Source organism: Lepidochelys kempii, chromosome 1 (genome assembly GCF_965140265.1).
Source record: "Lepidochelys kempii isolate rLepKem1 chromosome 1, rLepKem1.hap2, whole genome shotgun sequence".
Classification (NCBI taxonomy): domain Eukaryota; kingdom Metazoa; phylum Chordata; order Testudines; family Cheloniidae; genus Lepidochelys; species Lepidochelys kempii.
The window spans coordinates 196,398,375-196,425,027 of record NC_133256.1 but is presented as its reverse complement, the minus strand read 5'-3'; the positions used below and the strand labels follow the sequence as shown (position 1 = coordinate 196,425,027).

Here is a 26,653-nt window from a genome sequence, read left to right as displayed (position 1 = left end):
GACAGTATAATAACACAGCAGGCGTTCCTTGAATGAAGAGTAGGTAATGCACATCAATTGCTTTGAACTAAAAATCCCTATTTCCTATGTATACACAAGTAAACTAGTAGTATTAATTAACATTTTCTGCGGAAAAGGACCTAGGGGTGACAGTGGACGAGAAGCTGGATATGAGTCAGCAGTGTGCCCTTGTTGCCAAGGCCAATGGCATTTTGGGATGTATAAGTAGGGGCATAGCGAGCAGATCGAGGGACGTGATCGTTCCCCTCTATTCGACATTGGTGAGGCCTCATCTGGAGTACTGTGTCCAGTTTTGGGCCCCACACTACAAGAAGGATGTGGATAAATTGGAGAGAGTCCAGCGAAGGGCAACAAAAATGATTAGGGGTCTAGAACACATGAGTTATGAGGAGAGGCTGAGGGAGCTGGGATTGTTTAGCCTGCAGAAGAGAAGAATGAGGGGGGATTTGATAGCTGCTTTCAACTACCTGAAAGGGGGTTCCAAAGAGGATGGCTCTAGACTGTTCTCAATGGTAGCAGATGACAGAACGAGGAGTAATGGTCTCAAGTTGCAGTGGGGGAGGTTTAGATTGGATATTAGGAAAAACTTTTTCACTAAGAGGGTGGTGAAACACTGGAATGCGTTACCTAGGGAGGTGGTAGAATCTCCTTCCTTAGAGGTTTTTAAGGTCAGGCTTGACAAAGCCCTGGCTGGGATGATTTAACTGGGAATTGGTCCTGCTTCGAACAGGGGGTTGGACTAGATGACCTTCTGGGGTCCCTTCCAACCCTGATATTCTATGATTCTATGATTCTATGAACATAAGGCAATTATCCATTCAAACTATCAAGGCATTCCATTATGGCACAGACAATTTAAACTGAAGACAATGTGAGTAATATTATTTCCTGCAATATCTTACATCTTCGATCTTAAGGTTAACTGAACCATCCATAAGCATAATATAATTAAAACACAAAAGGGAGTTAGCATCCACAAGCTAATCTGGTTACATGGTTAACATCTAACGAGAGATAGGTAAACACATACAGTTAGTATTTACCTCTTATTCTCTACAATACAGGTTTGCATTTCAAAGTTCTAGTTTATCTAACATGGCTTTGTTAGCTATTTGTAAGGAATGGTCCTAATGACTATTTTATATATTTTTCTAATAAAGGTTGAATTTGGGTCATTTAGCCTGCTAGTTGCTCAACCCTTTCTGGCTGAGTGTCACAAAAAGACATTGCCTCACCCACTTTGTCTCTGTAATTGTCCCTTTAAGGCAGTGGTTTTCAACCTTTTGTCATTTGTGGACCCCTACAAATTTTGAATGGAGGTGCAGACCCCTTTGAAAATCTTAAACAGTTTGCAGACCCCCAGGAATCCATGGAGCACAGGTTGAAAACCACTGCTTTAAGTCACAAGTCTAAAGTTATAATCACCTCCTTTATAGCTTTATATTTTGTGTTCTTGAAAATTGCTCTACATAATGAGAGTATTTAATCTGAATGTATTTTGTTCCCTATACAGCTAATTTCTGTGCAGATAGTACTTACAAAGTCAAGGAAGAAATATTTACTTTTACAAGAATTGTAGTAGACAGATATGGCTATTCTGCAGAAAAATGTGAAAACTTCACTGCAAACGGTAGGTGTTTCTTTCCTCTCTCCACCCCCCTCTCCCTCCCCCCAAAGGTGAATTTATGGCTGGTGAAAGATGTCAGCTTATCAGACCAGGAAATGGAAGTCCTCTCTTTAAACCCTGAACAGATACAGCCCTCCCCACACTGCATTGCCACTATGTTTTGATGCTGATCCCTATGAAGGTGAAGAGGTAATTTAGTCTCCATATGTCAGTGCAAATAAATATAATTTACTCTTTATGTCTTTGGTCTCCAAGATGGCCAGCAAAAATGCTAGTCCTGAATGGTGAGTTTTGTGCGTGGGATACCTGGCCACTTGGAACTGGACTGAGATCACTAACTCATATCACATAAGCCACTGAACAGTTATTAGGTGGTAATTAAGTCAGCTACTACTGTGCAGAGAATTAATTTAATTGCACCATATGACATAGAAAAAGGTTTCAGGAAAAGTTATTTAAATATCATCCATTTATTCTGATTGGATTGTGGGTATTTTGTAAGTAGAAAACAGGAGTAGGAAAGAGGTTTTTAATGGGGCCAGTTGAATATTATATAACACAGTAAGTTTACACTACTTACAATGTCTGATGATGTGTAGGACATCTTTTTGTTCAGTAATATTTATATTGTTACAGCCTCCGCTATATTTCTTCTGGTAACCTGTGATAAATTTTCAAACCTATTGTGGGGGAAAAAATTACCTACTTAAGGGGTATGATTCTACAATCCTTACTTATGTGACTAATCTTTCCCTTATTTACATGAATAAACCCAATGACATCCATAGCACTACTTGTCCGAATAAGCTTTACTTATATGAGTGAGAGTTACTGGAAACAATTTTAAAAATCTTCAGGGTTAATGGGGACCTGCAAAGAATGCTGACATCATATGACTGTGAAGGGACTTTTTTTTTTTTTTTTTTTTAAATTAAAGGTGGTACTCCAAAAGCAAGCCGGAAGTGCTCCAAAATAAAAGGAAAACCTGAACTAGGCAATGTGAAGTTTGTGAATTGCAGTATGACCCTGAATACCCTAATGGATCAGGTAATCCTATTGTTTAATATGCCGTTTAATATGCCATTGCTACAACTACAGTGAAGGGGGGCTATAATGACCTTCATGGTATAGTTTGGGATATGGATTCCAAATGCAGAGTTGGTTGAAACGAGAAACAGTGGGCTAAAATCACCAGTACATTCTGGCTGCTTTGCTCTTCCCTAGCCCAGTGAGTATTTGCCCACTTTTTAAGAACTAAACTTTTCATTACTGTAAAATGGTATGTCACAGATTTATAAAGATAGGTTCATTAGAAAATAGAATAAATAACAGATTTGTCTTCATCAATAAAACTGATATAAAATATAATGAAGCTTTCAACCTGTTTCAAGACATCAGATATGATTCCATATTACAGTACAGCTGCATATACAGAAACTAAATAAAGGTGGGATTTTCAAAAGCACTCACTTTTGGCCTGCGACTTCCCATTTGAATTGAGTGGGAGCAGAGTTCAATGCTGAACACTCTTGAAAACTCCACCCTAAAATAATTTGGGAGAAAAGAGAGGAGACTTAAGTTTACACATTGTCCCCTAGGTTCTCTCTGAAGTGGATATTCCAAAGTATAGGGTTTTTTTGCTAATTATTTTAAAACCCATGAGCCTGCAAACTTTTATGCCTTCTTAGAGTATAGCTGTGCAGATTTATGAAGTTGCAAGGTTCTAGAACCCATTCCAATATGGAAAGAAAGTCAGTTTTCCTGTCTCCTACTAGGGTTTTGTTCTTGTTGTTGTTTTTAACTTTCTGATTTGCTCGGATGAAGTTTGGCACTTCCAAACCAAAATGTACACCACCTCCTTCCCCTAACTTTCACACTTTCTACCATGTGACTTGCTTTTTAGGAGTATTAGTGATTACTCGACAAATTGTAAAATAATTAGTCTGATAATTGTTCTGATTCAGATCAGCAGAAGCATTGACTCAGATATGACAATTTGATGCTCATCGTAATTTATAGTTAGGTAGACACAGAGGTGGGATTTTCAAATGTGCGTAAGGGTTTTGAGCACCCAAATTTCACTGAAAGACAATGGGCGTTGGGTGGCTAACTCCATTAAGCACCTTTGAAAATCCCATTCAGGGTGACTACTTTTTAAAAAAATCCATGAATATTTGTTCATTTAAAATTTAATGTTTTACTTTGGCTCTTCATGCCCTTATGTTTATTTTCTGGGAATATTTGCAAATTTACTGATAGGAACGTTCATGGAAACTATTGTAAGTATACCAGTATATTAGAGAATATTCCTGTAAAATAACTATTGAACTTGCAAACATGAGTATTCAAACAGGAAATCTGATTGTGAGAATTATTCCAGTCCAATGAGGGTACAGAAACATGTATGATCTATGTGTCCAATAAGAATTAAGCATCATAGATGAAATTTTAAATTTTGAATCTTTGCAACAAACTTGTCGCAAACAAGCTAGAGACTAAAAACTTTTCCAAAAGATTTGATTAACAGTTTTGATTAGTGAATAATTATGATTTGTTTCTGGACAATATGAAAAGGGAAATAGAGGCAACATTTGTTGACCAAATGATTTGCAGCAATTTTTTCATCCAGCTCTCATCAGACAATTTGGATTGTAATTAACAACCACACCTGGAATAGTACATTCAGTTTTGGTCTCTACATTGTTCTAAAGATACTGTACTGACATATGGGAAGGATTGTGGAGAAGTCAATAAAAATGGTCAAGGGGATGGATTAAGACTTTAGAAAGGATTAAGACATAAAAGACACATAAGCAATGGAATTCAGCATAGTTGCACCTTTGCACATCTCTGCAGAATCAGGACCAAAATGTTTGTGGTTCAGCTAAGTGATGACTAAGCATAGCAGCATACATGTCTTTGAAGGGCTGGCATAAACATCAAGGATGGAATAGTCTCTCAAAGGAAGTGGTGGAAACTCTGTCACTTGAGATTTTAAACTACACTGGACCAAAACTAGAAAGTGTATTGTAGGAAACAGTTATGCATTGGCTACCAGGTTCCTTTTATGATTCTATGAAAACCCCTGATAATTTTATTTCTAGTAAATGCAGTTGAAAACTATACTTCTGTATTCACCATTAATGTGCACATGAAGAGCTTTTCAAGGAACTATGTAAGTGGGCTATCCTGCTGTGCTTAAATATATTAAAAATTACAGTTACATTTAAGTGGGAAATAGTAGTTTTCACCCTATGAACAAGTGGAATTTTGTGTCCAGGGAGTAAGATTAGTGTTGTCTTTGTTAATCAGCTTGCAGCTATGAAACTTGCTGAGATTGTTACTGGACTACCAATAATGACTCTTACATCTTTGCTGTGTGGAAATCCCTATGCCCTTGAAACTACTGCAGATATATGCAAACCAGGAAAGGAGATACACAGAGAAACCACATCTAGAATATTGTGTTCAGTTCCTGGGCAGCTCAGGGTATGTCTACACTACGGAATAAGGTCGAATTTATAGAAGTCGGTTTTTTAGAAATCAGTTTTATATATTCGAGTGTGTGTGTCCCCACAGAAAATGCTCTAAGTGCATTAAGTGCATTAACTCGGCGGAGTGCTTTCACAGTACCGAGGCTAGAGTCGACTTCCGGAGCATTGCACTGTGGATAGCTATCCCACAATTCCCGCAGTCTCCACTGCCCATTGGAATTCTGGGTTGAGATCCCAATGTCTGATGGGGCTAAAACATTTTCGCGGGTGGTTCTGGGTACATATCGTCAGGCCCCCCTTCCCTCCCTCCTTCCGTGAAAGCAAGGGCAGACAATCGTTTCGCGCCTTTTTTCCTGAGTTACCTGTGCAGATGCCATACCACGGCAAGCATGGAGCCCGCTCAGGTAACCGTCACTGTATGTCTCCTGGGTGCTGGCAGACGCGGTACGGCATTGCTACACAGTAGCAGCAACCCATTGCCTTCTGGCAGCAGACAGTGCAGTACGACTGGTAGCCGTTCTCGTTGTGTCCGAGGTGTTCCTGGCCACGTCGGCTGGGAGCGCCTGGGCAGACATGGGCGCAGGGACTAAATTTGGAGTGACTTGACCCGGTCATTCTCTTTAGTCCTGCAATCAGTCCTATTGAACAGTCTTATGGTGAGCAGCCAGGTGATATGGATTGCTAGCAGTCGTACTGTACCATCTTCTGCCGGGCAGGCAAGAGATGAGGATGGCTAGCAGTCGTATTGCACCATCTTCTGCCGGGCAGACAAGAGATGAGGATGGCTAGCAGTCGTATTGCACCGTCTGCTGCCAGCCAAAGATGTAAAAGATAGATGGAGTGGATCAAAACAAGAAATAGACCAGATTTGTTTTGTACTCATTTGCCTCCTCCCCTGTCTAGGGGACTCATTCCTCTAGGTCACACGGCAGTCGCTCACAGAGAAGGTGCAGTGAGGTAAATCTAGCCATGTATCAATCAGAGGCCAGGCTATCCTCCTTGTTCCAATAAGAACAATAACTTAGGTGCACCATTTCTTATTGGAACCCTCCATGAAGTCCTGCCTGAAATACTCCTTGATGGAAAGCCACCCCCTTTGTTGATTTTAGCTCCCTGAAGCCAACCCTGTAAGCCGTGTCCTCAGTCGCCCCTCCCTCCGTCAGAGCAACTGCAGACAATCGTTCCGCGCCTTTTTTCTGTGCGGACGCCATACCAAGGCAAGCATGGAGGCCGCTCAGGTCACTTTGGCAATTAGGAGCACATTAAACACCACACGCATTATCCAGCAGTATATGCAGCACCGGAACCTGGCAAAGCGATACCGGGCGAGGAGGCGACGTCAGCGCGGTCACGTGAGTGATCAGGACATGGACACAGATTTCTCTGAAAGCATGGGCCCTGCCAATGCATGCATCATGGTGCTAATGGGGCAGGTTCATGCTGTGGAACGCCGATTCTGGGCTCGGGAAACAAGCACAGACTGGTGGGACCGCATAGTGTTGCAGGTCTGGGACGATTCCCAGTGACTGCGAAACTTTCGCATGCATAAGGGCACTTTCATAGAACTTTGTGACTTGCTTTCCCCTGCCCTGAGGTGCATGAATACCAAGATGAGAGCAGCCCTCACAGTTGAGAAGCGAGTGGCGATAGCCCTGTGGAAGCTTGCAACGCCAGACAGCTACCGGTCAGTTGGGAATCAATTTGGAGTGGGCAAATCTACTGTGGGGGCTGCTGTGATGCAAGTAGCCCACGCAATCAAAGATGTGCTGATATCAAGGGTAGTGACCCTAGGAAATGTGCAGGTCATAGTGGATGGCTTTGCTGCAATGGGATTCCCTAACTGTGGTGGGACCATAGACGGAACCCATATCCCTATCTTGGCACCGGAGCACCAAGCCGGCGAGTACATAAACCGCAAGGGGTACTTTTCAATAGTGCTGCAAGCTCTGGTGGATCACAAGGGACGTTTCACCAACATCAACGTGGGATGGCCGGGAAAGGTACATGACACTCGCATCTTCAGGAACTCTGGTCTGTTTCAAAAGCTGCAGGAAGGGACTTTATTCCCAGACCAGAAAATAACTGTTGGGGATGTTGAAATGACTATATGTATCCTTGGGGACCCAGCCTACCCCTTAATGCCATGGCTCATGAAGCCGTACACAGGCAGCCTGGACAGTAGTCAGGAGCTGTTCAACTACAGCCTGAGCAAGTGCAGAATGGTGGTAGAATGTGCATTTGGACGTTTAAAGGCACGCTGGCGCAGTTTACTGACTTGCTTAGACCTCAGCAAAACCAGTATTCCCACTGTTATTACTGCTTGCTGTGTGCTCCACAATATCTGTGAGAGTAAGGGGGAGAAATTTATGGCGGGGTGGGAGGTTGAGGCAAATCGCCTGGCTGCTGGTTACGTGCAGCCAAACACCAGGGCGGTTAGAAGAGCACAGGAGGGCACGGTACGCATCAGAGAAGCTTTGAAAACCAGTTTCATGACTGGCCAGGCTACGGTGTGAAAGTTCTGTTTGTTTCTCCTTGATGAAACCCCCCGCCCCTTGGTTCACTCTACTTCCCTGTAAGCTAACCACCCTCCCCTCCTCCCTTCAATCACCGCTTGCAGAGGCAATAAAGTCATTGTTGCTTCACATTCATGCATTCTTTATTCATTCATCACACAAATAGGGGGATGACTACCAAGGTAGCCCAGGAGGGGTGGTGGAGGAGGGAAGGAAAATGCCACACAGCACTTTAAAAGTTTACAACTTTAAAATTTATTGAATGACAGCCTTCTTTTTTTGGGCAATCCTCTGTGGCGGAGTGGCTGGTTGGCCGGTAGCCCCCCCACCACATTCTTGGGCATCTGGGTGTGGAGGCTATGGAACTTGGGGAGGAGGGTGGTTGGTTACACAGGGGCTATAGTGGCAGTCTGTGCTCCAGCTGCCTTTGCTGCAGCTCAACCATACACTGGAGCATACTGGTTTGGTCCTCCAGCAGCCTCAGCATTGAATCCTGCCTCCTCTCATCACGCTGCCGCCACATTTGAGCTTCAGCCCTCTCTTCAGCTCGCCACTTACTCTCTTCAGCCCGCCACTTACCGTCTTCAGCCCGCCACCTCTCCTCCCAGTCATTTTGTGCTTTCCTGCTCTCTGACATTATTTGCCTCCACGCATTCGTCTGTGCTCTGTCAGTGTGGGAGGACAGCATGAGCTCGGAGAACATTTCATCTCGAGTGCGTTTTTTTTTCTTTCTAAGCTTCACTAGCCTCTGGGAAGGAGAAGATCCTGTGATCATTGAAACACATGCAGCTGGTGGAGAAAAAAAAAAGGGACAGTGGTATTTAAAAAGACACATCTTATAAAACAGTGGCTACACTCTTTCAGGGTAACCCTTGCTGTTAACATTACATACAAGCACATGTGCTTTCATTACAAGGTCGCATTTTGCCTCCCCCCACCGCGTGGCTACCCCCTCAACCTTCCCCCCTCCCTGTGGCTAACAGCGGGGAACATTTCTGTTTAGCCACAGGCAAACAGCCCAGCAGGAATGGGCTCCTCTGAGTGTCCCCTTAAGAAAAGCACTCTATTTCAACCAGGTGACCATGAATTATATCTCATTCTCCTGAGGATAACACAGAGAGATAAAGAACAGATGTTGTTTGAACGCCAGCAAACATACACTGCAATGCTTTGTTCTACAATGATTCCCGAGTACGTGTTACTGGCCTGGAGTGGTAAAGTGTCCTACCATGAAGGACGCAATAAGGCTGCCCTCCCCAGAAACCTTTTGCAAAGGCTTTGGGAGTACATCCAGGAGAGCCGCGAATGCCAGGGCAAAGTAATCCTTTCACATGCTTGCTTTTAAACCATGTATAGTATTTTAAAAGGTACACTCACCGGAGGTCCCTTCTCCGCCTGCTGGGTCCAGGAGGCAGCCTTGGGTGGGTTCGGGGGGTACTGGCTCCAGGTCCAGGGTGAGAAACAGTTCCTGGCTGTCGGGAAAACCGGTTTCTCCGTTTGCTTGCTGTGAGCTATCTACAACCTCCTCCTCATCATCATCTTCTTCTTCGTCCCCAAAACCTGCTTCCATATTGCCTCCATCTCCATTGAAGGAGTCAAACAACACGGCTGGGGTAGTGGTGGCTGAACCCCCTAAAATGGCATGCAGCTCATCATAGAAGCGGCATGTTTGGGGCTCTGACCCGGAGCGGCCGTTCGCCTCTCTGGTTTTCTGGTAGGCTTGCCTCAGCTCCTTCAGTTTCACGCGGCACTGCTTCGGGTCCCTGTTATGGTCTCTGTCCTTCATGCCCTGGGAGATTTTGACAAAGGTTTTGGCATTTCGAAAACTGGAACGGAGTTCTGATAGCACGGATTCCTCTCCCCATACAGTGATCAGATCCCGTACCTCCCGTTCGGTCCATGCTGGAGCTCTTTTGTGATTCTGGGACTCCATCATGGTCACCTCTGCTGCTGAGCTCTGCACGATCACCTGCAGCTTGCCACGCTGGCCAAACAGGAAATGAGATTCAAAAGTTCGCGGTTCTTTTCCTGTCTACCTGGCCAGTGCATCTGAGTTGAGAGTGCTGTCCAGAGCGGTCACAATGGAGCACTCTGGGATAGCTCCTGGAGGCCAATACCGTTGAATTGTGTCCACAGTACCCCAAATTCGAGCCGGCAAGGCCGATTTAAGCGCTAATCCACTTGTCAGGGGTGGAGTAAGGAAATCGATTTTAAGAGCCCTTTAAGTCGAAATAAAGGGCTTCATCGTGTGGACGGGTACAGGTTTACATCGATTTAATGCTGCTAAATTCGACCTAAAGTTCTAGTGTAGACCAGGGCTCAGTAGCAGGTGGTAGAGAACAAACTGGAGGGGATTTAAAGAACAGAAACAGAACATATCAAGGGGCTGGAGGAACCAATTTATGTTGAAAAATTAAAATCTAATACTAATGTACAGCACAGCCAAATCTGATGTAGAATGGATATTATAAATGCTTACATGTATTTGAAGGGTGTAAACATCAAGGAAGAAAATGACTTGTTCAGGCTGGTCACATCAGGAGTAATGGGATGAATATAGGCAGAATATCAGGATAGTTACCAAATGGTAAGGTCAGATTGTACAATATTTTTCCAAAGGAAGTAGTGAAAGTCACTTGAGCCTCTGAAAGCTAGTGGATATAGCACTGGGGAACATAACGTAAGGAGCAAACACCCACTGGCCTAGGGATGGACTACATTCCCTATTAGGACTCTTTCACATCTTACTCCTTGTTTCAGTTTAGGTTATAGTTTCTTCTGTAAAAGTTCTTGTTTAAAAACATACATTTTTAGGTTTTTTGACTGAAATGTGTTTGGTTTTCAGCTTTTCAGTTTTTTGATGGAAAAGTTAAAAAAAGTCTGTGGAAAGCTGATACTTTCTGTGAAAAATTTCTGTTTTCTCAACCCAATTTTCCATCAAACCTAAATTTTGACGGTAAATTTTTGATCAGCCCTTATATAAGTTACATTAAAAAAAATGATGTTAAAAGAACATTAAGCTTGCAAAATCAAGCACACATAAATTAGGAAATGCCAGGATTAATCACAGTTGCATGTGAAAACCTAATTCAGTCCCATTGTTGTATGTGCATTATGATACAGTCTTTAATTATATGATCACATACTATTTTTCCACATGACCCCTGCATCATTCATTGCACAGGATGGACCTGCTCTGGGGATGAATCAGGGTTATACAGTGAAGGAGACTGTTGTCAATGGGTACATCTACACTTCAAAAACAAACAAACAAACATGGCAGCACATGTCACAGCCTTGGTCAATTGACTTGGGATTAGTCTAGGGGCTAAAAATAGCAGTGTAGACATTTGGGCTAGGGTTGCAACCCTGGCTTTCAGACTCTCCTGTCTGAGCCCAAATGTCTACAGGGCTATGTTTAGCCCTGTAGTGCGAGCTCTGCAAGCATGAGTCAGTTGACCCAAGTTCTGAGATTTGCTGCCATGGGATTTTTTTTGCTGTGTAGATGTACCCTATAAGATCTCTGCCTCAATTATGGTAGAAGTTGGAAAGTGTGTAGTGTGACAAAGTTCCTCCTCTACTTTGGTGGGTCTTGCGCTTATTGGTGGATTTGCTCTCCTTGGAGCTTCACGGCAGCCCTCAGTCTGGCTGTTTTTGTGAACCCACAGTCCAGGTCAACTCCTCCTGTGTCTGACTTGGAGTCAGGAGGTTTGGGGGGAACCCGGGCCTGCCCTCTACTCCGGGTTCCAGCCCTGGGCCCTGTGGAATGCAGCTGTCTAGAGTGCCTCCTGGAACAGCTGTGTGACAGCTACATCTCCCTGGGCTACTTCCCCATGGCCTCCTCCCAACACCTTCTTTATCCTCACCATAGGACCTCCCTCCTGGTGTCTGATAATGCTTGTACTTCTCAGTCCTCCAACAGTCCACGTTCTCACTCTCAGCTCCTAGTGCCTCTTGCTTCCAGCTCCTTACATGCGCACCACAAACTGAAGTGAGCTCCTTTTTAAAACCCAGGTGCCCTGATTAGCCTGCCTTAATTGATTCTAGCTGCTTCTTGATTGGCTGCAGGTGTTCTAATCAGCCTGTCTGTCTTAATTGTCTCCAGAGGTTCCTGATTGTTCCGGAACCTTTCCTGTTACCTTACCCAGGGAAAAGGGACCTACTTAACTGGGGGCTAATATATCTGCCTTCTATTAGTCTCCTGGAGCCATCTGGCCTGACCCTGTCACAGTAGTGAATGAGGGTGTGGATTGCAGGAACAGAAATGATGTTCTCATAGGTAAATACTGTCTTAAAGAATTGGATTCTATCCTTGCCTCTGCCACAGAGTTCCTATGTGATGCTGGGCAAGTCACTGAAACCAGACTTTTCACAGGAGATCCCGAGTTGTGTGTTCCTCTTTTTCTGTTGCCCAGCTTGAGACCGTGGGGTCTGATTTGCAGAAGTGCTGAGCACCCAGAGCTGCAAATTAAAGTCAATGGGATCTGTGCTTTGAACATATAAAGAAACAGCCCTTCTTTTAGAGGTGTTGTACTCTTTTTGCTTTATAGTGTTTTCCCCTTTTTTCTTTTCCTACTCACTACTTCCCTATCTCAACTCCAGTTTAAAACAAAATAAAACAAAACAAAAAAGCTACAATCCATGTAACTAGCAAAGATGTGCCAATTCTTCATCATGTTTATTTGCTCCCAGGTACTATCACCAACGCTATCCTTGTTCTGTTTGCATCTTTAGATCGTGAGCCTATCAGGGCAGGGTTTGTCTCTCTTCTTCTGAACAGTGTCAGACTGGGGCCTCAGGGAGCTACCATAATATAAATTTTTACGACTAGTAATAATAGTAATATCAAAGGCTCTGTACTTGTGTTTTCAGTTTAAATTGTTGCCCACAATATTTTTTTTAATTTTTGAAGTTATACTGCCACATAGTGAATTTTAAAGAAAACTCAGCATTTTTCAGTTACAAATGATGATGGAAAATTCGGGAAATCTATATCTGCAATGATCAGGAATTACCACCTTTTAAAGGCACATAACCCAGACTGTTTCTCCTGTACTCTCAATGGTAAGTACTCTGAAAAAATCAGGTCATAGGAGTCTCAAGTTGGGAACCCCAAATTGGTGGATATTTCTGACCGTAATCTTTGTGTTTCAGTACCCCATCTGTAACATAGGGATAATCTGAAAATAAACTAAGGATTTGGAAGCACACAGATATAATAGTGATAAGTGCCATGAGAAATTAATACTATATCCAGGGCAGGGTTTAAATAGTGTGCAGTAAATAAGGCATACGGGCACATGAATCCAATTATCTAGGTCAGCATTCAGCTGTCATAACCATGAGATCATCCTCTTTTCCGTCAGTCTCCTGCCTCCTTCACTACACCCTTTCCAACTTCTGCAACAAATGAAGCAGGGGTCCTGCAGACAACAACCTCCTTTACTACATAAGCCTGACTCACCCCGCAGAGAAGGTCCAGCCCCTGAATGAGGCAGGGGTCCTGTGCCAAAAATAGTATGTGATCATGTAATTAAAGATTGTATCACAATGGTATCTATCACAAACAGTACATGGGGGTGGGGGGGAAATTAAGTTTGCATGGGCAATGTTAATTCTGACATTTCCTATTTGAGTGCTTAATTTTGCAACCTCAATAATGTTCATGTTTGTATGTAACATGCACATAATGCATTTTATATCTCAGAGCTTCACTCAAGTGTTATCATTTAAAGATTTATCAGTCATACTAGAACTACTTAGAGAAGGACTAAGCTACTCTAGTATGGTGTTTCCTTTGTTCTTCTGGTGGCTTCCTAAAGTCGTTTCAAATCTAATTCTGTTTATGTAGCACACATTGTGAGTGGAAGGGGCTACAGAAGTCCATGGATTCAGAAGCTCAGGGTAGGTCTACAATGATAAAAGACCCGCAAGTTCTCAGAACCTGGGCTCCAGCCCAGCCCAAGCCCAAACACCTACTGTGTAATTTTACAGCTCCACAGCCCAAGGTCCCCTCCCCTCCCCCGCAAGCCCAAGTCAGCTGACCCAGGCCAGCCTTGGGTCTTTTATTGCAGTGTAAACATACCTTTAGTCATCTAGACAAGATCTTATTGTGTTTCTATGAGTGGGAGAAGTGACTGTGTACAGTGGGCCAAATTCTCTGCTTGCTGATGTAAGCTGGCACAGAGCTATTGAGTTAATAGGAGCTGTGTCAGTTTATAGAGCAAATAATTTGGCTGTGAACCTGCTATTCTTTTATTTCATTAGAGAATGGGTATAAAAATGGCCACTGTTTTCCCTCATATTTTCTTTGTGTGATGTACCATTTTTCTAACAGTTACGCAGTCACGTCGACTTAGAGACCATTGCCAGTAATACCCAGATCCTTACTTCTGTGCCGGAGAAACTGACCACCGAGAACATCTCTCGTGCTGCTAATATTGCAGAGCAGATTCTGAAAAATGATTCTAAGGTGAGAATCACCAAGACTAAAAAAGTATTTTGTTTTATGGCTTAATAGGATATAGTAGGATGTTTGGGACACTTTTCCTAGCCCCATGGAAAATCAGTCTTTTTGGTTTCACTTAATAAAAAACAACAACAAAACCCAAGTATCTAATCTAGTTGCGATACATTGAGCTATTAAACAGTGCATCTGAGTTCAGATCTCAAGCATCTTAGTGGAATGTCCCTATCTCAGTTTCTGGGATAACATGGTGGATTCATCTCTATCAATCACTTTAAATTTTGTGCATTTGAAATTCAAATATTGGCATCAACTGAACCTGATGTCCTACATTAACCTTTTTTTTTTTGCCTATCTACATTCGAATAATGTGAGGGGCCTATGCATCCGTTGGCTCAAAGCCTTTTTTCCCTAGTAATAGCTCATTTTTATTTAACATTTTTATTTAACAGGTTTATTACGGTAGTCCCTAAAGGCCAACCAAGAGTGGGGCCCCATTGTGCTAGGCACTTCATAAACAGAGTAGTAAATGGTCCCTGTCCTGAAGAGATTACACTCTAAATAGACAGGATAGACACAACACACAAGGTGGGGGAAAGGGTATAACACATAAGCAAAATGCCTCTAAATGTTATAAGAACAAGGAGAACTTGTGGCACCTTAGAGACTAACAAATTTATTTGGGCATAAGCTTTCGTGGGTTAAAACCCACTTCATAGATGCATGCAGAGGAAAATACAGTAGGAAGATATATATACAGAGAACATGAAAAAATGGGGGTTATTGTACCAACTCTAACGAGACTAATCAATTAAGGTGGGCTATTATCAGCAGGAGGAAAAAAAACTTTTGTAGTGATAATCAGGATGGCCCATTTCAAACAGTTGACAAGAAGGTGTGAGTAACAGTAATGCCCCTCTGCCATGTACATTGGCCAAACCGGACAGTCTCTACGCAAAAGAATGAATGGACACAAATCAGACGTCAAGAATTACAACATTCAAAAACCAGTCAGAGAACACTTCAACCTCCCTGGACACTCAGTTACAGACCTAAAAGTCGCAATTCTTCAACAAAAAAACTTCAAAAACAGACTCCAACGAGAAACTGCGGACCTGGAATTAATTTGCAAACTGGACACCATTAAATTAGGCTTGAATAACAACTGGGAGTGGATGGGTCACTACACAAACTAAAAACTATTTCCCCATGCTAATTTTTCCCCTACTGTTACTCACACCTTCTTGTCAACTGTTTGAAATGGGCCATCCTGATTATCACTACAAAAGATTTTTTTCTCCTGCTGATAATAGCCCACCTTAATTGATTAGTCTCGTTAGAGTTGGTACGACAACCCCCATTTTTTCATGTTCTCTGTATTTTTATCTTCCTACTGTATTTTCCACTGCATGCATCTGATGAAGTGGGTATTAGCCCATGAAAGCTTATGCCCAAATAAATTTGTTAGTCTCTAAGGTGCCACAAGTCCTCCTCGTTCTTTTTGCTGTTACAGACTAACACGGCTACCACTCTGAAACCTGCCGTCACTAAATATTATGTTAGTTCCACATTAGGAGTTTGTTTGTCTTGTTTGTTTGTTCATTTGTTTATTTTGGGGGAATTTATTTAGGAGGGGATCAGCTAAATGGAAAGAAAAAGGAAGGGATGGAAGGCGAGGCAGACAGGGCTGGGGAGAAGAGGGTTACTTATTCTATTTCATTTTGATTAAGGCAAGTGTTAACAAAATATTCTATCACAATACAGCGTATTAAAAGAAGTGAGTTCGTATACCATTCCTACTGAATATTTCCCTCTTTTCTGTTTGTCAGAATGCTATAGAGGCTGCAGTGGCTACAGTTAGCCAACTTTTGGATGCCAGAGTGAGTGAATTCAACTCTGCAAACGAGACCCTTACTAATATTACAGCAGGGTAATTACAATTTCTGTTTCTATTAAATTTGGTAAAACTAAACATGTCCATCCATTTAAGATTAAAAATGGAACATAGTGGGACAAATTAATCTCCAGGGTAACTCCACCAACTCAGAAGAGTTACCCCAGGGATGAATGAAGTTGGCCCAGTTTTCCTAATCTGGAGACAGTGAGGTCTAGAGTTGGGGATGACAAGTCAGGTTACCTGCATTCAGTTCCCAGCTTTGCCAGTGATTTGCTGTGTCACCTTGCGCCAGTCAATTAACCAGTGCCTCGCTTTCCCTGTCTGTACAATGGGAATAGGTGTTCTTACCCTACCTGCTGGGATGATGTGGACCTTAATGAATATTAATAAACACTTAGAGGTTCTTGTATGAAAGGAATCATAGAAGTGGGAAGCATTATTATTACTAGTAGGATATCCAGAGAATGGAAAAGGAGAGTTACTAGCATGCTAGTAAGTTGTCTCCTTGAAGGAGCAGGTTCCTGAACACATCAACACACTTGGAAAAAAATATCCAAGTTATCTAACCAACTATTAACTTGTAGCAATATTCTAGATTTTCCTCCTTGATGCATAAAAGGCCAAATCCTAATTCCACTGAAGTCAAAGGCAAATCTCCCATTGACTTCAACAGTAATGGGATTTGGCCCATTAGAATAAGAGATTTTTGGCCAAATTCTACCCTGTCCTATACTCTATGGAACAAATTTGAAGTCACTGAGGGAGGGCAGACAGGCTCTATATTCTGATATACTTTACAGTGGTAAAGACATTTACACCATTCCTTACTTCAATGCAGCCTCACAAAGACACTGGAAAATTTCTCTTTGAATGACTTTGCTGTTCAGCCCAACATTGCAGTTCAGAACATTTCATTGAATCCAGATTCAACTATAGCTTTTTTCTCTGCACAGACAGGTAAGCTTATTTGCTTTGTGGGAATTATAAGGACAATGAGCACATTTTTACAAATTCTAACAATTCGTACAAATTCTTTGGTGACTCTTGCCTACACAGCATCAGGAAGTTTACAGTCTGAAAATATTAATGTAGCTGAAAATGACTCTAACAATGCCAACAATATAGAAGTTCAAATACTGATCAACCTTACAAAGAACAGTAAGTACACTCTTCTCTTCCCCAAAACCTAGTGCTGGGCAAATTCTGCACAAAAGTGTTCTCACACTCCTTTGACTAAAATCTATGAAAAGATGTCTTTTTATGTACATATATTAGGGCACATATCATAGAACAAGAAGTGTACATGGCAAAGCTAACTGTGTGACCTTATTTGTGAATCACTGCTGACTTACCTGTAACATGGCCTGAGTTTTTATAACTGTAATGAATGTGTGGTTACAGAGCTACAGTCTCCAAAGTGAACCACTAAATTACACATCTCCATTAGAGGTTGGACTAAAAATTTCTGCTCCAAAACTACAGACTACTACCATGTAAGCTTAAAAAGAAAATTCTTTCTTAAAAAGAAAGGCCATTTTGATTGGTAGATATAGATAAGTAATTATTTTCTGCTACAGATAAGTAATTAATTTCTGACATGAGGGAGTCTCTAACTTCAGTTTGTCACTAGTCTGATTCTTTATTAAATTATAAGAAAACTTATTAAATGTAGTGTATATATAGAAAGCAAAAAGGTCATTTTGTTTTTGGTGTACTGCATCTTTAAATATTGAGTAGTCTGTTTGTCTGCTGCAGGGACAGTGGCCACTTTATGTTTCATTAAACTGGGAGTGACCCCTATATTTAGGTTGCCTAAGGTTTTCCTTCATAACATTCCTTAAGACCTTTTTAAAAAACAAGTTCTAACACCTCAATTGTTTGCAGCAGGCTTCTGAAATATGGCAGTGGGAAATGCCTGGGGCTAGAGAGAAATGTCTTTTCTTATTCCTGTGAACATCTGTTCAGGTTTTGCTGAGGTACACATATTTGACAATTGACGCTGCCCTTATGTTCCTCAGGGAAATGATGACAACTTGCCACAATAATGGTGACATGAACATTCCAAAGTGCTAGGCCTCTGCTGCTACCAAAGCATCAGCATCAGCATTACCTCACACACACACGCAGTTCAGCACTGGGAACACCTGGGCGGTGCTGGAGCAGCTGTAAGGATGGTATGGGAGAGAGAGAGAGCTAGGGCAGCCCAGTCCCTCCCCTGAGGATTACAGAGGTAATAGCAGTAAAAGGCTGTTTTAGTCTGGTAGCTCCAGTGGTGTAGAAGTCTGTGCTGTGGTACAGGACAGTCTAGTTTCAAATGATGCACGATAGGGGGATTGTCACAGTTGCACGTAAAAGCGTGGCGTTTTATTTCAAAGTCAAGCACTCAAAAGTTAGGAAATGACAGATAGACAATTTCCTGTGTAACCTTAATTCTTAATTCTGTGTATATTTATTATGGTATGGACTTTAATTTCATGATTACAATTTGATTAGTTCATGATGAATTTCATAATTACAAACCATTTTTTTCCACAGGACGCCTGCCTCATTCAGTAAACAGGAGGGATGCACAAAAGGACAATATTAAAGTTGTCTTATCAAACATAGATCTGGCATTTCCTAATTTTCAAGTGCTTGACTTTGTAACCTAAATAATAACATTCTTTTAACCATTTTTAATGTAATTTCAGTTGCAGAATGTTACCAATTGAGCTATTGTGTTCTCCTTCAAATACAGACTTTATATCTGTTCTCTCTTTTCTTGTTGTTTTCCTTTATCTGAATAAAATCATCTAGGCTAAAAAAAAAAGTACGTCTTCTGCTCTTTGTGCGGTGGAAGACTTAACAATGAACCCTGGAGAACTGGTTAAAACAGTGTCAAAGTCAGATTCAAGACTTACAGAATTTGTCAGACCACTCTGTTTATTAGCAAAGCGCTTTGGCAATGCACCCAGATATGTGAGCCTCCTGCAAAAGCTCAAGCTAACTTATTTAAACAGATAAGCCAAAGCCAATTTAACATAAGAGACAAAAAGAAGCAGAAACTGACAAATATACATACATATCTTATTAGCATACTAACGTTTACCAATCTCCTAGCTCAGTAGAAGCTCTAAGTTAATTAGTTTGAGGACCCATTGTCTCACACTCCTTGATGTTTCTCTTCCTGACAACTATATTTCAACAAACCCTTCAAGCAGCATTTCTCTAATGAATTATAATTTCAATATAATTCATTCTACTTTCACAACAGCTACTGTCTTTCCTCATCATCATTACAAGTATACAGTTTTTAAAAAATAATTCCACTTTTAGAAGTTCTTTTCACAGATGTCCATCTGTCTCTTAACTTCTATAATGTCACATCTGCTTATTTGCTTATTTGTTGATTTGATACTAGTAAAAGGTGCTATACAAATAATTAAATACACTGGAAGACTCTAAACCAGTGTGATCTAATTGCTCTGTAGCTCTTATTATTTTCACAGTCTTGTTCACCCTAAGAGAGACAATTCTGCAGCACTGCTCTACCTTCCCCATCCTAAAGGAGATGCAGTCTGCAGACTGATATATTAGCATTTTTCTCTGTTTGCAATATTTTTCTCTATTTTTGTTAATATTATGACTTTAATTTGTTGTTTAAGTTAATACATTGTAAAAAGCCTTTTTAAAGTAGTTTTTGTATGTAATTTCCTAGGTTTTCTTAAATTGAAAAGGTAAATACAAATTCTACTATGTGCAACTGTAAAAAACCCCACCCTGAGCCTTCTGCACTGCAGCATAGACTGCAGCAGGAGTTCTTGAGATACAGGTTTAACTATATTAGTTGGCAGAAAGAGAAGGCTTTTATCCCAGAGGGGCAGGATGGACCCCTGGGTGAATGTGCTGTATTGGGAGCAGAAGGATGGAGCTCAGCCTTGCTTAGCTCTTGGGTGAGAACTTGCTCCATGAGGTGTCTCCAGAAAATGGGAATAAACTGCTGGGGCCAGATGCTGTGCAGAGAAGGTGTATATTGGGGGCAGAGCCATCTATCCCCGTTCCTTTCACATATAGTGCATGAGCCACTGAGGCCATGTGCTGGGTCTGAGGGGAAGAGACCAGGACCTCTTCTCCCCCATCCCTATAGCTGCTCTGGCAGTTTTCACGTATTCCCAGCACCATGTCTGATTCTATTGCTGTGGCTTTGTAATCGTTGTGAACCTGGCAATTGGGAATGTTCATGCATATAGTTATTATTTCTTGCAGACTGCCAAAATTGCTCCAGGGCATGCAACTCTGAGAAAGGAAACGGTGATTTTATTTAACAGTTAATGTCTCAGCAAAAGCTGACTAGAATCTCATGGGGTAGAGAAAAGGTACTTCCTTAGCTCAAAGGGTTTCCCTTACAAATATTAAGGCTTGCTGTGTATAATGGAGGCGTAAGAGCTTCTCAAAGGATCTTTTACAATGGAAGTGTTAGGCAAGCTAAATATAGGAGTTGCTATCATCTACTTCTATAATAATCTGTTCCATGAGGTATCTGTGACCCTACATCTCTTTTCTCTTTGCCCAATGTAGGTTCATCTGGAAATAGACGTATTGGCTTTGTCTTGTATCAAAATGACAAATTTTTCCAATCAAAAAATTACAAGACTCATTTTAATCATACTAAACAAGTTATCTCTGGCAATGTTGCTAATGCAACAGTCAACGATGTTAAAATAGTCTTCAAGCCAAAGGTGAGTCCTCTTACAAATAGAACTGAGAGAGAGCGTATTCTAGAGAATGTTGCAGCCCCAATTATTTACCATTTCAATTGCCATAGCACCTACTGCCCACAACCAGACTAGGCAGGCACTAGAGAAACATATAGTAAATGACCATCTCTATCCCCTCAGTGTTGTCGCTGCATTCATAGAAGGTATGAAGTTTACAGTTTTTAAAAGGCTCTAGGGCTCCTTTACCTTTATTCTTTTTTAGTCTTCAAAAGAACAACATAATTCTATCATTGTTCCGTTATTGGCATGGGAGGGATGCCACCCAGACAGAAGAGGACTTGTCTACACTTAAAAGTTCAGCTGCTTTAACTACGCTGGTATAGTTAAAAAGGCAAAGCTGCGTAATGTACACTGGTATAACTGTGCTGATACTGGCATAGCTTTTTCCAGTTAGGTAAAGTGAAATAAACTATCACATAAACACCACCCTATACCGGAAACCTACTGACCGCTATTCCTACCTGCATGCCTCCAGCTTTCACCCTGACCACACCACACGATCCATCGTCTACAGCCAAGCTCTGCGATACAACCGCATTTGCTCCAACCCCTCAGACAGAGACAAACACCTACAAGATCTCTGTCAAGCTTTCTTACAACTACAATACCCACCTGCTGAAGTAAAGAAACAGATTGATAGAGCCAGAAGAGTTCCCAGAAGTTACCTACTACAGGACAGGCCTAACAAAGAAAATAACAGAACGCCACTAGCCGTCACCTTCAGCCCCCAACTAAAACCCCTCCAACGCATTATTAAGGATCTACAACCTATCCTAAAGGATGACCCAACACTCTCACAAATCTTGGGAGACAGGCCAGTCCTTGCCTACAGACAGCCCCGCAACCTGAAGCAAATACTCACCAACAACCACATACCACACAACAGAACCACTAACCCAGGAACTTATCCTTGCAACAAAGCCCGTTGCCAACTGTGCCCACATATCTATTCAGGGGACACCATCACAGGGCCTAATAACATCAGCCACACTATCAGAGGCTCGTTCACCTGCACATCCACCAATGTGATATATGCCATCATGTGCCAGCAATGCCCCTCTGCCATGTACATTGGTCAAACTGGACAGTCTCTACGTAAAAGAATAAATGGACACAAATCAGATGTCAAGAATTGTAACATTCATAAACCAGTCGGAGAACACTTCAATCTCTCTGGTCACGCGATCACAGACATGAAGGTCGCTATCTTAAAACAAAAAAACTTCAAATCCAGACTCCAGCGAGAAACTGCTGAATTGGAATTCATTTGCAAATTGGATACTATTAATTTAGGCTTAAATAGAGACTTGGAGTGGCTAAGTCATTATGCAAGGTAGCCTGTTTCCTCTTGTTTTTTCCTACCCCCCCCCCCCCCAGATGTTCTGGTTTAACTTGGATTTTAACTTGAAGAGTGGTCAGTTTGGATGAGCTATTACCAGCAGGAGAGTGAGTTTGTGTGTGTATGGGGGTGGGGGGATGTGAGAACCTGGATTTATGCAGGAAATAGCCCAGCTTGATTGTCATGCACATTGTGTAAAGAGTTGTCACTTTGGATGGGCTATCACCAGCAGGAGAGTGAATTTGTGTGGGGGGGTGGAGGGTGAGAAAACCTGGATTTGTGCTGGAAATCACTTTAGATAAGCTATTACCAGCAGGACAGTGGGGTGGGAATAGGTATTGTTTCATATTCTCTGTGTATATATAAAGCCTGCTGCAGTTTCCACGATATGCATCTGAGGAAGTGAGCTGTAGCTCACGAAAGCTTATGCTCTAATAAATTGGTTAGTCTCTAAGGTGCCACAAGTCCTCCTTTTCTTTTTGCGTATACTTGTAGTAAGTGCCTTACACTGGTGATGTTGGTAGTCCATCGGTAACAATGATGATGATATCACGAATCTCATCTGTGGCTACGCATATGACTCTGAAGTCCGAACGCTGATGCAGAGAATCAGCCGCACTGAGGGTTTGGGAAGTCTGTATCCATGATGTTTGATGGTGCAGCTCTATGGCGCCTTTCACATGCAGCCTGGAGACAACTGTGTCAATACTGCTCGAAATTGTTGCAGGCTGATCTTGTCAGAGACTGCCAGTGAGTCCTGTTCTGAGTCATTTGCTCAAGTTCTTTGGGGCTAATGCCAGCCCTCTGGAGACTGCTCTTCAGGCTGTCTTTGAAGGACTTGAACAGATGACCCTTCTTTCTTTTGCCCTGCCTCAGCTCCTCACACAAGATATGTTTTTGGGGAGTGGGTCTTCCATTCTGATGAGATGTCCAGTCCACCTAAGTTGCACTCTCAACAACTTTTCCTCATTGCTGGTTATGTTTGCTCTCTCAAGGACCTTATTGTTGGTCACTCTGTCGTGCCAGCAAATGCTCATTATTGAGTGGAGGGAGCGGATGTGAAATTGCTCAAGGTGTTTAATATGCTGTCTATAAAGAGTCCATGTCTCAGGACTGTACAGGAGAGATGTTAGGACCACCTCACTATAGATCTTCAGTTTGGTGGAGAGGTGGATGTTGTGTTATTGAAGACTTTTGTTTGAAGTCGGCCAAGGGCCTGGCTAGCTTTACTATTCTAAAGGCAATTTCCTTGTCAAGGGAACCATCACTGAAGATGGTACTGCCCAGATACTTGAACTGATCCACATTTTTCAACTTTGTGCCTTGGATGGAGATGGCTGGCACCGGAGCATTGGAATGAAGTGCAGGTTGGAACAAAACCTCTGTCTTACCGAGACTAATGGTGAGGCCAAAGAGCTGGGATGCTTCAGAAAATCTGTCAGCGATTACCTGAAGGCCATTATGTCTGTGGGCCATCAGGGCACAGTCATCTGCAAAGAGTGCTTCAATGAGAAGTCGCTCCGATATCTTGGTTTTAATGTTTAATCTTCAAAGACCAAAGAGGGAGCCATTGAGTCGGTAGCGGATGTATGTTCCCTGAGCCAAGTCCCTTGTGGCATGGCTGAGGATGCAAGTAAAGTACAAGGTGAACGCAGCCTTGCTTTACTCCATTCGAGATTTTGAATGCGTCAGAAGAGTCATCATTGGAGAGCACTTGTCCTGTCATGTGATCATGGAACTGGCCCTTCTTGGGCAGCCCAGTTTATGTAGAATAGCCCGTAGACCCTCTCTGTTGACCATATCAAAGGCTTTGGTCAAGTCGATGAAGACTGAATAAAGGTCCGTGTTTTGCTCTGAACATTTTTCCTGGACCTGCCTTACAACAAAAATAAGTCCATAGAGCTATGACCTGGTCTAAAACCACACTGCACTTTTGACAAATTCTCCTCAGATATATTTGCAAAGAGTCTCTTCAGGAGAATGCGAGCAAGTATTTTCCTTGCTGTACAGAAGAGAGTAATGCCTTTGTAGTTTCCACAGTCAGCTTTGCTGCCTTTGTTTTTGAACAGTGATACAATGGTAGCATCCTTGAAGTCTTGTGGCATTTCTTCTTCCTCCTAGATACTGCTCAAGATGTTGTGGAGCACCTTGATAACCTTTGGGCTTGCTGCTTTGTACAGTTCTGTTGGGATTCCATCCTTTTTGGATGCCTTGCCAGAGTTCAATTGTTTGATGGCTTTTGTGACTTATTCAACTGACAGAGAGAGGTCTAGGTCCTCTTAGATATGTTTCTCAGGTAGTTGATCAAGGGCACGTTGATCAGCTGTGTATACTAACATAACTGCTTCGGCACTCAGCTTTTACTGGCATGTCTACGATAGCAAAAAAATCACATCCCTAAGTGACATAGTTCTGCTGGTAAAACTTCTTAAGTACAGACCAGAGCCTAAATCAGAAATTTGAGAGGGACAAAAATAGTAATTTCTCTACAGAAAATATAATATAATAAATTCTGGGAACACGAAAAGGATAACATACCAAATACAGTCCAACATACCTATTCATTTTTGGGTGTTACCTGAATTCTACTTGCTTTTTTTTTTTTTTTACCATATCCCTTACACTCTACCTTCTTCAGAGATAACTCCAGGTGCCTCTTGAAATAGCTGCAAGTTTTGCCTCAATTGTCTTCTCCCCAAACTTGTTCTATATGTTTATTACCTTTTGCATGCAGTGATCTGTGTGAATTTCCTATTTGATCGTGATTTCTGAATTTTTAGATTGCATTATCACACGGTCTGGAGTGGCTCAGGACCATAAGTGCCTACCTCAGGGCAGACTGTCAAAAGCAGGGCAGACACCCGAAATTGGTGGTGTGTTCTGTAATTAGACTTCATCAACCCAGTACCAAATGTGAACTCCAAAAGTACTACAATAGTCTTCTCGTGGAGTCACAAAAAGTCCCTACAGACACTCCAGTCTATCTTGCCACCCAGGCAAGCTGGACTGTATGATAAATGGTCACTTACACTGAAAATCACAAAACACCAGGTTACACTCAGTCCCCAGAGACCAGTCTCTCACCCAGGTCGATTTGCATCCTAGATCTCATACCAAAGACAAGACTGGTAGCCAATTCTATAGCAAATTAAGTAAAGTCCTATTAGCTAGGAAAAACAAATAAGAGTTATTGAGAAGTTAAAGCAGGTAAAATATATGTACCGGTGAGTCACAGTCTATAATTCCAAATACTAGCAGAGATGTAGAAATCTGCCAGTTTCCCAAAAGTCTCTCAGGGCTACCCAGAGTAACTCTGGGGATCTCCATCTTCTTGTTCAGTTATTCTGCCCTGTTAGAATCCAAATAGTCCAGAGATCAAGAATTCTTCCTTCTGTCCATACTTATATCTTCCTCTCACAGAAAACAAGCTGACAGGGTCCCTACCCACGTGGGCTCTTTCTTTGACTGGCAGAAAGAGAGGAATGCATTTAGAGTCTTTGATCTCTGGTCATCATACACAATGACCACTTGCCTACAAATGCACAGGAATTAGTGCTTTCCAGTTAAAGTTCTTTATTTGCATTATACAAGACTTCTTCAATGTAAATGTTTGGTATTACATTATAATAGAATACAAAACAGTGAAAAAATGCATGCAGCATGCCATTAGTTTTGATAAAGTTTAAACACCAAATGCATTCTTATAGATTTAACAATCACTTTGATTTACACTAAAACACAAGTGAATTGGCCTGGCATCCAGCTATTCATTTTAAGTGTTCAGTAAGGCCTGGGATGTTGGCATGAGCTGGCACCTCATCTGCCAATGTCACATGCATTTTTTTCTGGAAGGTAACATTTGGCCTCTTCCTACAAGCCTTTCTTATGTGGCTAAGATTTGGAGGATCAAACCCATTAATGTGATGGAGCAAGATTCACTATGATAGATCATAAACTGGGTGGATTGGAAAATAAGTATCACTCATATTGATTCATGTGAGCATTTCAAAGTCCTTTGTATATGTTTGAAGTCCATCTATCATACACAAATAATGCAAAGGGCTGTTTTAATTGCAAATTTCCACAGATGTTATGAAAATGCAAAATTGCAAGCTTTATTTATTAAAAGTATTAAACAGCCATTTGGTATATAGGAGTAGGATTCCCAGTGGAATGCATAAGTTTCTACCTCTTGGTTGTAGTGCAAACCCAATTCACTTTGGCAGCATTTGAGTGTTACTGTTATCTGATGATTGCTGTTTGGCATATGTGAAATTCTGTCCAATTCTGTCCAATTCTCACTGAACATGTGTTTCTGTCATAATTACCAAAACAATTTCAGCAAATTGGCAGTTTGTTGGCAGTCTCAACAATGATGTAAATGGAGACTGAACTATCCTCTTACCCCTCAAATGGAAAGTTGAGGTGTATTGTCAGTTCATGAGGCTTAATTGTCTTCAACATAAGATCTCCCATAAAGTTGACTGGAAACTCCGCAAGCGTCTCAGTATATGTGTTACCTCTCCCTTCAGAAAGAAC

General features: G+C 41.8%; 1 protein-coding gene across 1 annotated transcript in view; it reads left to right on the top strand.

The window, feature by feature from the left end:
* Positions 1-2,596: 2,596 nt before the first annotated feature.
* The window catches only part of ADGRG7 (adhesion G protein-coupled receptor G7), a 41,293-nt gene continuing 17,236 nt past the window's right edge, over positions 2,597-26,653 (top strand). The window contains 6 exon segments of the mRNA XM_073330657.1: positions 2,597-2,695; positions 13,993-14,127; positions 15,951-16,051; positions 16,857-16,975; positions 17,075-17,176; positions 20,576-20,736. Of these exon segments, the coding sequence (XP_073186758.1) occupies positions 2,669-2,695; positions 13,993-14,127; positions 15,951-16,051; positions 16,857-16,975; positions 17,075-17,176; positions 20,576-20,736 (645 nt within the window). The 5' untranslated portion in view covers positions 2,597-2,668.